Genomic DNA, 13,673 nt, shown 5'->3' on the forward strand with positions numbered 1-13,673 from the left:
AACCTCCCTATTCTGGAATACCCTTAAAATTTTCATAATTTTATTCTCAAAATACATTTTACCAGATGACAATTATAAAGTGTTCATTCCTTTTTAACCTTTTAGCCAGTATTTTTTTAATAAAACAAATTAATATAAATGCAAAATATATAATCTTAACAAGAAATCAAACCTGATTTCCTCCCCTAACATGGCTTGGACAGTTAGTAAGTATTCAGTATTAATTATGAATAATTAGTGAGGTCTAGGGCTTCCCTGGTGGTGCAGTGGTTGAGAGTCCGCCTGCTGATGCAGGGAACGCGGGTTCTTGCCCCTGTCCGGGAAGATCCCACATGCCGCGGAGCGGCTGGGCCCGTGAGCCATGGCCGCTGAGCCTGTGCGTCCGGAGCCTGTGCTCCGCAACGGGGGAGGCCACAACAGTGAGAGGCCCGTGTACTTCAAAAAATAATAATAATTATTATTATTATTATTGAGGTCTAAAATTAGATCGTGAACATTTACTTCTATTTTATTGTAATTCAGACTACCGTAGTAATTGCCTAGTTTTTAAATAAAGGTTTATTGTAATTTTCAGACTTTATCTTTGTTATTTGCAGGAGTCCAATTACTTGCTCTTTTAGTTCCCACTTTGATCTCTTACCTGCTGGATGAAAATTCTTTTGCCTCAGCAAGCACAGCTTCCAAAGATCTTCATGAGTTTGCTCTCCAGAATTTAATGCATATTGGACCTCTGTATCCACATGCTTTCAAGACCGTAATGGGAGCGGCTCCTGAGCTGAAAGTACGTTTGGAAACTGCTGTTCGAGCAAGCCAAGCCAGCAAAGCTAAAGCAGCCGCCAGGCAGCCGGCCCCAGCCGTGCATTCTGCACCAACAATTAAGCTAAAAACAAGTTTCTTTTAATGTGCTGTTTCATTCGTTTTTGTTTATTTTGTCAATTAGCACCTAATTATTGATAGCCACTGTATCATTCCAGTCTATAGGTTCTACTTTATTTGTATATAGGAATTATATGCTTCCAAGTAGGGTAAGTCAAATAATGCTCACACTGGTTTCTGATTTTGAAGGAATGATTTTTTTTTTATTATGTGGTGAATGTGCTTTCATTTTCTTCCTAATAATGTTTCTCTTTTATTAATTTATTTTTTAAACACTGAGCCATAGCCTTTTAAATTAAATGCAAAAACATTGTATCATGTAGTTGAGCAGCCTATTGATATTGTCAGGGGAAAAATAGGTCATATTCAGCATCTGTTATAAAAAAATTAATTGAAAAGCAAGCTGAATTTAAATTTTGAAGTAATCAAAATAATGTAAAGTGTTGGTTTCGTGGTGTATCTATTAAGAATAAAGTTACATTTTCTTAGCATTTCTCAGAAAGTGCTTACCTTTCAGATAGATCTTTTTACTTTCATATTAGATTACTAAATTATACTTGTGTATATTTTAGTTAGCTAAATTAAAACTCATTTAAACATTCATTAAAATGTTTCAAATGTGGAATAATGTTCTGGGTTTTTTTAATGGCTAAAATTTGGCCTCACTTATGCTTTGTAATTACAGAGCCTTGAGTCTGGCTCTGATGGTTAGTTTCATTCATCAAATATTTATTGACTTCCTACCGTGTATAAGGCATCAAGCTAAGTGCTGCAGGGCATACAAAAATGAATTAGTCATAATTATAGTTATGCCAATCTCTCATGCAATGGGAATTTTACCACGTCAAATAGATAATTGATGACATGAATGTTTGCCACAGTGTTTAGCACACTTTAAACACCAAGTTTTACCATACAGTGTAATATAGACTGAACCTTTCTGAACATTCCAAAGGAATACCTGTTCATCATCTGCTACCTCCTACTTATTCTCTCTCATACCCTCACTGATTGGCAGCTAATACAGCCTTGCCTTCCTCATTTAGTCTTTAGATCTCAGATAGGTGCGTTCTCACCTATTTTCTTATTCACTTTTATTTCTGCAGGGTTTCCTTTGTATTTTACACCTGCTTTTCCAAAGTTATTCTCCTTGTTTTTTAGAGTTTTTTTGGTAACACTTATCGAGATACAATTCACATACCATACAATTTGCCCATTTTAAATGTATAATTCAGTAGTTTTTAGTATGTTCACAATGTACTATAACCATCACCACAGTCAGTTGTGACCATTTTCGTTACCCCAAAAAGAAATCTGGTACCCTTTAGCTGTCGCCCCACAAGCTCTCTGCTTCCCCCCAGCCTTACACTATTGCTGGTCTGCTTTCTGTCTCTATCAATTCTCCTATTATGAACATTTCATATAAATGAAATCATACACTATGTGGTCCTTTGTGACTGGCTTCTTAACATTTTTAAGGTTTATCCATGTGGTAGCATACATCAGTACTGCATCCCTTTTAATGGCTGAATACTACTCCATTCTATTTATATTATATTTTGTTTATCCATTCATTAGTTGATGGGCGTTTGGGTTGTTTTCACTTTTTGCCTATTACAAATAATGCTGCTGTAAACAGTTGTGTACAAGTGTTTGCATTACCCTGTATTTTCATTTAGCTTGAGTGTATACCTAGGAGTGGAATTGCTGGCTCAATGGGAACTCTGTTCAACTTTTTAAGGAACTGGCAGACTGTTTTCCAACCTCCTTGTTTGTTGCACACATAACTGCTTTTCACTCATCTATTTATAAAGCATGTTTATTTCTGCCTTGGCTATTTTCTGCTGTTCTTCAAACCCAGGCTTTTCCCATCATTTCCTACTTCAGGATAGTCTACATCATGCAGTAGCAATGGTTTTCTCTCTCTCTCTCTCTCTCTCTTTTGCCTTCTCTCCCTCTGTCTCTCTCTTTCTCCCTTTCCTCTCCCCAGTACATCTTTATACTTTAAACTCTTCTGAGCCACTGACAACTTCTAGTTTTCTATAATCATATCTATAAAAGGAATATCTGTTTGAAGAATTATATTTATTAATTTGTTTCACTGCTCAACTTAATATAAGAAAATACCTCTCGTTTCATTTGTGAAACAGAAAAGGGCCTTAATCTTACCTGATGAACATAAAAGCAGAGTCAGAGGCCAAAGGAAAGTCAATTTTATACATTATTATAAATTAATCAATTTTAATTATAAAATTTGCATTTATTAAATTTTGGGGAAAATTACCACAATTCACCACACAGACCAAATTACTGTTGATATTTTAATCTGTTTCCTTCCACATTTGTAGCCATCCTGCAGGTAGGATGTTTTATCCACTTATTTTATAAGCATTTTCCCATAGAATTATTCTAATAATGTGGGATAGATTTAGTAACCATCTTTTTCATAGCTACTTAGTAACAAATGTACGATTATTGACTTAGCCATTATCCTATGCTATGGTACTTGGTTTCTAGTTTTTATATTAAAATAAGTAATGCTGCATTTGACTTTTTAAGAATGAAACTGTAGATTATTTCCTTGGGATAGATTTCTTAAGGGGGTTATAAAAATATGACAGGTTTGAATTTTGATACACATTGCTGAATCTTAGAAAGTGACCCTTTTTGAAATAGCAGACATGAAAATGAAACTGGGTCATTGTTTACCAAATTCCTTGGAGTGCCCTTAAATCTCCCCAAATATTTTGATATACCTAAATGTTTTTTTAAATGGCATTTTAGTTGGCTGTAAGTCATTATTAAGTGAATAAGAAGGACTTAATGAAGTTGGGCTGTTTTTAGTAAAACTATACTTGTTAAACAAGGAAGTTGACAGTCCTGCTCTACACACTGTGGGCCCTCAGTGTGTGTGAAGGAGGAGGCCGACTGAGGGAGTTGGAGGATCACCTTCAGATGCCGCATGTCAAGGGTAATGACAAACTGGTGTGTATCCAAGCCAAGTGATATAGAGGAACTAAGGGTAAGAAAGGGCAACATGATCATTAACCATCAGATAGGAGGGTCACATAGTGGGCCACACCAGTAAGTCAGTGTTTCAAGTAAGTGGTTTGAAATAGAACTTAAAAGAATTTTCTAAAAGACCTGTTGAAAAATGATTGCTTTGTGATAGTGCATTCGTTGACATTGGACACGTACAAGGAGAACTTGAATCCCTGTCTGTCAAAAGATTTTGTGATAAGATTCTGTAATGCTGTCTCTTATTCATTCATTGGACAGTTATTAATGGGACACTACGATGTGCCAGGCATTGGGAATACAATGGTGAACAGTCAAGCAAAGAATCTACAATGATATGTTTACATTCTGCCTGGGGACGGAGAGAAAATAATCACAGGTTGTGATAACTAGGAAAGAATGGTATGAAGCAAGGTGTGATAGAGGATAATAGGCAAGGATTCCTTCGTGGGGTTGTCTGGAGCCCTAGCCTCCCTTCTGCTCTTCAGATTGCATAAGTGACTACCTACCATTGGTTGTCTCAGAAACTCCTCAAACTCAACTAATTTAAAATTGATTTTAAATTGAACTCTTCACCTCCTTATCTAAAACCTGCAACTCATGGTCTCCCAGTAAACCACACAGCTATTTTATCCTGATGAGTAAGCTGTTCATAAATTTTGGTATCATCCCTGGCACTTCCCACTTTCTCCCTCACTATGCTTAGTTCATCACCAAGTTTCCTAAATATCTCCATGTGTCTTTATTGTCTTTATTACCATCCTAATCCAGCACCACATTTGACTGCAGAATAGCAAAGTGGTTGTTGAGGATGGTAGGGTCAGTCTGCCTGGGTTGGAACCTGGCTGTGTCACCTACAAGATGTGTAAACTTGGGCAAGTCACTTGTTCTCACTGTGCCTCAGTTTCTACGTTTGTAAAAAGAGAAGAATTCCTATTTTATAGAGTAGCTGTGGGTTAAATGAGTTAATACTTGCAAAGGGCCTTAAAATAGTGCCTGACCCTTAAAAAACAATTTAGAAATGTCAGCTAATATTATATTGCTCAGGCAGGAACTAAAATCATCTTTATATATTCAAATCTGATACCTTGCTGAAAACTCTTCAGTTGGTTGCCTTACCATAAAGACCAATTCCATAAAGTACCCTCAAGCCCCTGCATAATCTGGCCCCTGCCTACTTCATCTCCGCATTTTATTTCATCTGATCCTATAACCATATGCAGTATACCTACATGTCAAATGAAGATAACCTTGGTACTTCCACATAGGGACATTGTAAGGTTCAAGTTAATGCATATAAAATGCATTATTTTTATTGAGTAAATGCTTAATAAGTACCAGCTGTAAAAAATAGCAATTATTACTTCCTTTGTGTCAGCTATATTGGCCTTTCAACATGTCAAATGCACTACAATATTTTTTCATTAGGTGTTTGAATTTTGCTAAAAAGCTCCATTTCACCTTCTTCTAGCTAGTTTATACTCATTGTTCATGTTTTAATCTGGTTACATTCTCATAAAAATGTTGCAGCATTAATTTGATTATTGCCGTATACTAAACACTGTATTATTTAAATTATCTTTTTCTCCTGTAATGAAAATGTATGTATTGGTTCTTTAAGCTTGAATACAATCAGCTCATGGGTTGTAATGTTTCACATTTTGAGTTCGTGTGAAAGTGTGTACGAGCTGGTTGAAACCACTCCTCTTGTTACTTCATGTCCTGCAGCTGGGGGGAAATCTGGGCCAGGAGATAACATAGGTAATGGTAGGATTTTCCATCACAGGACAACTGCAAGTGCTAAAATTAACACATATTGAACAACAGTAGCATATTGAGGGCCTGCAGAGTAGAGGGAGAGATGCATCACATGCAAAATAAGTTAAATCTTTTTTGAAAAATCTTAAGGACACATGGTCTTCAAAAATTAGAACACAAATGTACTGAACCTCTTTAACCTCATTCATTTTTCTTATTTTTCTAGCACAATGCCCAGATTTGTCCCCCACATCATGTTTATAAGAAAATAACATATCACATTTAAATTCTTTTGAGAACTGACTTAACGTATGTTAAAGGACTGGACTATCAGATGGTAGTTTGGGGTGGGAGGTGCTGTCCTGAGCAATTCAAGCCTAAATGAAGATTGGGTGTTTCTGCTGAGAAAAGTCTCCACCTGGGAAATGAGTGGTCCCTGTTGCATAGTTGGCAGGAATAGCCAGCTTATAAAAATGTCCTTCTCTCCCCACCCCCCCACGGTTATTTTTATGTAATGAAGATTACATTAGTTGTCTGAAATTCAATTCCTACCTTAGAAATAGGGGCACCATAGTTATTTTTTTCTTAAAAGAAAGAAAAGAAAAAAAATCTGTTGAGTAGAACTTTCATTGGCTGGAAAATTTAAAAAGAGAAGGGTAGAGAAACAAGGGATGAAGTTGATGGGGAGAAAGCTAGGAATGTGTTTTTAGGAATAGTTTATCTTTGCTTATAGAAATAGAATCTTCAGTTGATCACCATTGATATTCCAAGAGAAGTCTTACTACAGCTTCAGAGCTATATTATCATTTTATTGCCTCCCTGTGTTAGATATTTAGATTTCTTAAAGCAATCCTGAGTTTAGATTTTAAGTATTTATTTCTCTAAATATCAGTCACTACAAATTTAAAACCAATGTTAATTTCAAGATTAAATTTTGTTTAGTTATTTATTAAAATAAAATGAAATTTAATTTTGAAATTGAAATTAGGTAACTACTTTCAACCAAAAAAATAATAGTAATAATAATTATAGTAAACAGTAGAAGCTATTTCCCCACCCTATCAGAAGACTGTGATGTAGATTTAACTTCTGGACTCCAAGAAAAATTTCAGATAATAGAATTCCTTGTTTCCCAACTTGTGATTGGCTGTTTCCCCAGCCCTGTCTTTACCAGACTTCAAATCTAGGGAGTAAAGTTTGGAGACTCAGGAAAGGTGGAAGCAGGGACTGGCCCCATGAATCAGGCAGAAAGAAAAGGTGAGAGAAATTAGGGAGCAGGCAGATGGTAGAAGAGACATAATACAGTGGGCTATTGCATGCGCCTTTGCCCCAAAGTTCTCTTCAGCCTAGCAGAGCCCTCTCTACAGTCAAGTGGTCTACTGTTCTTTTTTTCTGGCCAGAATTTGCAAAGAGCTATCAAGTTCAGTTTGAAGGCTTTTCTTTGAGCCGTTAAATAGAGATCCAAATAACTGGTCATTTTGGATAGTTTTTTTTTTTTTTAATAGCCACTCATTTCAGTAAAAAAAATTTTTTAAGCAGATGAATTATTTGTCATTTCGGGGAACCATAATCCCCACCCCATAAAACACACATATAAACCAAAAAATAGCAAACACTCCAATTACCTAAATAACCTTTGAGCGTTTCACAATTTCTCTCTTTAAACTGGTTATACTAATATATAAATCAACATTTCAGCAGCTGCTCTCTGTGCTTGGAAAGGAAATCCTACTTTTTGTGTCACAGGCTTTATTAATCACAGAATGAAGTGATCAGAAAACCAGCAGCAACACCCTGAGGTCTGAAGACTTCATGGTTGAGCACAGATGTTACTTTTTTTTAAAGATTATTTTAACTCTGCTGGATTAAAGTTCTGAATAGGGGATGAGAAAAGAAAAAACAATTATTGAGCCCCCAGTAGTCATGATTTTCAGTTAGTCTGTGAACTCATACTACAGTAAAAACTATCATATTCAGTATATATTATATTGTCAGGCACTATGCTAAGGGATTTACATTTCTCCTCTCATTTAATCTTCACAATAACTTTGTGAGGTAAATACTATTCTCATATTAAAAATGAGAGAACTACCGCTAAAAAAAGTTAAACCATTTGTCCAAGATTTCCAGGTTTTGAAAGTTGTAAAGTGAGGGAAAAGATTTAGATTTAACTCATTACAAATACCATGTCCTTTCTAGTTATTAATGTTTTCAGTATATTTTTTTGAAATTCAAAAACATTTTTGCTGTTGTATCTGAAAATGCACATCCAGAGAGGACTCCAAGAGGTTTGCCATATTCAGTTTCATGTTCTGGGTGGTAGTTGCATGCAATTGTTCAGTTTGTGAAAGTTCCCTGAGATGTTTACTTAGCACTTCGGAGGTTTTCTGTACCTGTGTTATATGCGATAAAACATTTACTTAAAAAAAGTAATTCCTGCTGAACACAGAAAATGTGACAGACAGGCACAGAGAAAACAAATCACTGGTAAGCTCACTACTCAAAAATTAGCATTTTCAGGAGCAGATTCAGTATAGGAAGAAGTGATGAGATTCATGGTCCTTATTTTCTTAAAGCAATTTAGAGCAAAAGAACTCTAAGGGAAGTTCTTTTAAAAGTAATGATGTTTTGGGGCTTCCCTGGTGGCGCAGTGGTTGAGAGTCCGCCTGCCGATGCAGGGGACACGGGTTCGTGCCCTGGTGCGGGAAGATCCCACATGCCGCGGAGCGGCTGGGCCCGTGAGCCATGGCCGCTGAGCCTGTTCGTCGTCTGGAGCCTGTGCTCCGCAACGGGAGAGATCCCACATGCCGCGGAGCGGCTGGGCCCGTGAGCCATGGCCGCTGAGCCTGTTCGTCGTCTGGAGCCTGTGCTCCGCAACGGGAGAGGCCACAACAGTGAGAGGCCCGCGTACCGCAAAAAAAAAAAAAAAAAAAAAGTAATGATGTTTTCTGTTAAATTACAAAAGAAATATTACCAGATGTGGAAATTTGGGGGGGGGTAGTAAATTTCTTTAATTTAGCCACTCTTAATAGTTTGGTGTACTGAGTGAAGGTTTTGTAACATGATAGATCATAAATACTATTTTATGTGTAAATAAGTCCTTGAAAGGCAAAAAGGTATTATAATAAGGTCAAACTATGAATTAAAGCAGTGCTGTTGTATATATGTGATAGTCCAAGTTATCTCTACATTTATTTATTTATTACCTTTTGACCCCACTCATCCATTTCTCCTACCCCCCACCACTGACAACCACGAATCTGTTCTTTTCATCTATGAGATTGATTTTTTAGGGTTTTTTGGTGTGTGTGTTTTTAAATATATATATAAGAGAGATCACATGGTATTTGTCTTTCTCTGACTTATTTCACTTAGCATTGTGCCCTTGAGGTCTATCCATGTTGTTGCAAATGGCAAGATTTCATTCTTTTTTATGGCTGAATAATACTCCATCGTATATATATATACACTGCATATTCTTTATCTGTTCATCCTTTGATGGACACTTAGGTTGTTTCCATGTCTTGGCTATTATAGATAATGCTGCAATGAACATGGGAATGCAGATATATCTTTGAGATAGTGATTTCATTTCTTTCAGATATATACCCAGTAGTGGAATTGCTGGATCACATAGTAGTTTTATTTTTAATGTTTTGAGGAAACTCCATATTGTTTTCCATAGTGGCTGCAACTATTTATATTCCCACCAATAGTTCCCTTTTCTTCACATCCTTCCCAACACTTGTTATTTCTTGTCTTTTTGATTATAGCCATTCTAACAGGTGTGAGGTGATATCTCATCTTAGTTTTTATTTGCATTTCCCTGATGAGTAATGATGTTGAACATCTTTTCCTGTGTCTGTTTTGGCCATCTGCGTGTCTTCTTTGGAAAAATGTCTATTCACATCTGCCCATTTAAAAATCTGATTGTTTTTTACTGTTGAGTTGTATAAGTTCTTTATATATTTTGGACATTAAACCCTTATCAGATATATGATTTGCAAATATTTCTCTCATTTAGTAGGTTGCCTTTTTATTTTGTTGATGGTTTCCTTTGCTGTGCAGAAGCTTTTTAGTTTGATATAGTCCCACTTGTTGATTTTGCTTTACTTGCTTTTACTTTTGGTGTCAGATTAAAAAATCATCACCAAGACCTATGTCAAGGAGCTTACCAGTCAGACAGAGAAAAACAAATATCATATGATATCGCTTATATGTGGAATCTAAAAAAAAATATTACAAATGAACCTATTTACAAAACAGAAATAGAGTCACAGATGTAGCAGACAAACTTACGGTTACTAGGGGGCAAAAGTTGGGGGCGGATAAATTGGGAGATTGGGATTGACATATACACACTACCATATATAAAATAGATAACTAATAAGGACCTGCTGTATAGCACAGGGAACTCTTCTCAATACACGGTAGTATATGCATATGTATTTGTAAAACTGATTCACTTTGCTGTACAGCAGAAACTAACACAACATTGTAAATCAACTGTAGTCCAATAAAAATTAATTTTAAAAAAGGAGCTTACCACTTATGTTTCTTCTAGTTTTATGGTTTCAGGCCTCCCATTCAAGTCTAACCCTTCTTGAGTTAATTTTTGTGTATGGTATAAATTAGTGGTCCAGTTTCATTCTTTTGCATGTGGCTGTCCAGCTTTCCCACCACTATTTATCAAAGAGACAATCTTTCCCCATTATATATTCTTGGCTCCTTTGTTATAGTTAATTGACCATGTATGTGTGGGTTTATTTCTGGGCTCTCTACTTTGTTTTATTGATCTATGTCTGTATTTGTGCCAATACCATACTATTTTAATTACTATAGTTTTGTAATAGAGTTTGAAATCGGGGAGCATAATGCTTCCAGCTTTGTTCTTCTTAGGATTGCGTTGACTATTCAGGGTCCTTTGTGGTGTCATACAAATATTAGGAATACTTGTTCTATTTCTGTGAAAAATGCCATTGGAATTTTGATAGGGATTGCGCTGAATCTGTAGATTGCTTTGGGTAGTATTTAACAATATTAGTTCTTCCAAGCCATGGGCATGGAATATCTTTCCATTGATTTGTGTGATCTTCAATTTCTTTCTTTAATATCTTATAGTTTTCAGTGTACAGGTCTTTCACCTCCTTGGTTAAATTTATTCCTAGGTATTGTATGCTTTTTGATGCAAATGTAAATGGGATTCTTTTCTTAATTTCTCTTTCTGATAGTTTGTTGTTGGCATAGAGAGATACAACTGATTTTTGTATATTGATTTTTTTTTATCCTGCAACACTACTGAATTTGTTTATTGGTACTAACTTTTTTGATGGCATCTAGATATAGTATTATGTCATCTGCAAAGAGTGACAGTTTTACTTCTTTCCTTCCAATTTGGGTGCATTTTCTTTTCTTACTTAATTACTCTGGCTAGCACTTCCAATACTATGTTAAATAACAGTAACAAGAGTAAACATCCTGTCTTATTCCTGATCTTAGAGGAAAAGCTTTCAGCTCTTCACCATTAGTACGATGTTAGCTGTGGGTCTGTCATAAATGGCCTTTATTATGTTGAGGTACATTCCCTCTATACCTGCTTTGTTGAGAGTTTTTATCATAAATGGATGTTGTACTTTGTCAAATGCTTTTTCTGCATCTATTGAGATGATCATATAATTTTTATTCTTCATTTTGTTAATGTGATGTATCACATTGACTGATTTGCAGATTTTCAATCAGCCTTGCATTCCTGGAATAAATCCCACTTGATCATGGTGAAGGATCCTTTTAATGTATTACTGAATTTTGCTAATATTTTGTTGAGGATTTTTGCACCTATGTTCATCAGGGATATTGGCCTGTAATTTTCTTTTCATGTGGCATCCTTGTCTGGTTTTGGCATCAGAGTAATGCTGGACTCATAAAATGAATTTGGAAGAGTTCCCTCCTCTTCAATATTTTGGAAGGGTTTGAGAAGGATTGGTATTAATTCTTCTTTGAATGTTAGGTAGAATTCACCAGTGAAGCTCTCTGGTCCTGGACTTTTGTTTATTAGGTGGTTTTTGATTACCGATTCACTCTCCTTACTAATAATTGCTTGGTTCAGATTTTCTATTTCTTCCTGATTCAGTCTTAATAGGTTGTATGTTTCTAGGAATTTGTCCATTTCTTCTAGGTTGTCCAATTTGTTGACATATAATTGTTTGTAGTTGTCTCTTATGATTCTTTGTATTTCTGTGGTATCAGTTGTAACATCTCCTCTTTCATTTCTGATTTTATTTATTTGAGTCCTCTTTCTTTTTTTCTTGGTGAATCTAGCTAAAGGTGTTATGGGTTCTTAAACAGTTACCATTAAATTTAATCATGTTTTATAGTATGTTATAAATGTATTTAAAGGAATTGTCAGACATGTCTTCTATTAGAGGGGGAAAAAAACTTTTAACATTCAAAACTTGTAAGATTACTTAAATCCTTCAGATGAAAAAATATGCCATTGTTGCATTATTGTCCCCTTGATACTCTGATAGAGCTGACAAGTAAGAGAGGAGGCAACCTGTTAACAGAACTAGCAATCAGGAATTCTGGTTTCTAGTTTTGACTGTGCCACTCACTCAAAGCCTCATTGTGAACAAGTTCAACTTCTTTGGACTTTAGTTTCCTAAACTGTAAAATGAGAGGATTGGGTAGTATCTCAGAGGACGCTTACAGCCAAAATAATTTACGACATAGGGAATTTGGTCAGGCCTGGATTAAACTTTTATTACAATAAAGAATGAATTCATAAAGCTGAAAAGTTCAATTACTGGGAGAGAGAGCTAGCCATCTTTGCAACCAGATTAGGTACAATGTGTTTCCTGTCCTTTCCACAAGTAGCAATGGGAAGAGGGGGAGGGGGGAGCACAGGGACAGGATGTCCTTCCCTGACATGTCACTCACCAGCCTATATCTTTACATTTTTTCATGGCCATAAGGTCTGATATCCCAGAATTCCATCCCACAAAAAGAAGTACAAAATGACTTGCTATGGGGACAAAATAAGTGCTTAATTTCAAGTTCATTTGTTAAATTTTTTTCAGGTGCCTTCCTTTCATTATCGTTGTAGTGTGAATTTATAGTGACATAACTTCAAAGACTTGGGAGAAGGATAACATTTAGAGAGAAACGCTTGAAAGGACTTCGGTGTGCTTTCGGTAGGCTAATACTATCGCCAGTTTGCAAATGAACCGTGGAAGAAACTGGGAACCCGACAAGTGAAAAGGGAGAAGTGCCTGGATACCTAAGATAGCTCTAGGGAGCAGAAAGGGACTTTTGTTTTTTCAGGTAGTTGAACTTTAAGGCACTGTGAGAATTGCCTGTATATTTGCCAGTCTCCCTTTGATGACAGGAATTGTGTCATTTATCTTTATATCCCCAGTGACAGATAGCACTTAGAGTCAAATATTTGCTGAAATGACTATAAATTGCCCGGGAATAAGAAAAAATGAGATTGAAGTAACAGAGCCTTGGCTATCCGAAACTTTTACAGGATTTACTGCAAGATTAACTACAAAGGGAAAAGGACTTCAGCGGAGTAGTGTTTCAGATGAAGTGTCAACAAACCAGAATTTGGAATAAGGAGAAAGCTGCTGTGTTGAGTCCAGGAGAGAGATGATCAGAGTTCCTTCTAAGTGAAAACTGATCAGGCAACAGGTTTGATTGAACCCTAAGTGTAAAAGAAAGGCAGGAGCGATAGCGATACGGAAATGTACAGAACTCCGGAGTGTCTAGGGTCAGAGAATCACCCAAGTCGGAGTAGAAGGGAGAGGTCTGAATGTGCTGGCTGGAGAACCCCGGTCCAGGCGCCGGACTGGCGAAGCTCGCTTTGAGCTTGTTTCTTAGCAGAACTACCAGGAAGCCCTAAAAGATGTGCAGCTCGGGCTGGCATTGCAGCGCGATAACTTCCGTGTGTGTGTGTGTGTGTGCAACAGCGAGCGCCGCCCGAGAACTTCCGCGTGCGAGGGAGACTGCAGCACCACCCGCCA

The 13,673-nt window shown here is 36.5% G+C and overlaps 1 protein-coding gene across 1 annotated transcript in view; it reads left to right on the forward strand.

Annotated features, from left to right (window-relative positions):
• HEATR5B (HEAT repeat containing 5B) overlaps window positions 1-901 on the forward strand; it is a gene marked incomplete at its 3' end in the record, with an annotated part of 90,738 nt that extends 89,837 nt beyond the window's left edge. The window contains exon 35 of the mRNA XM_079721084.1: window positions 597-901. Within this exon, the coding sequence (XP_079577210.1) occupies window positions 597-901 (305 nt within the window). The remainder of the gene's footprint in view (window positions 1-596) is intronic.
• Between the last annotated feature and the right edge of the window lie 12,772 nt (window positions 902-13,673).

Source organism: Hyperoodon ampullatus (genome assembly GCF_949752795.1).
Source record: "Hyperoodon ampullatus genome assembly, chromosome: 15".
Taxonomy (NCBI): domain Eukaryota; kingdom Metazoa; phylum Chordata; class Mammalia; order Artiodactyla; family Ziphiidae; genus Hyperoodon; species Hyperoodon ampullatus.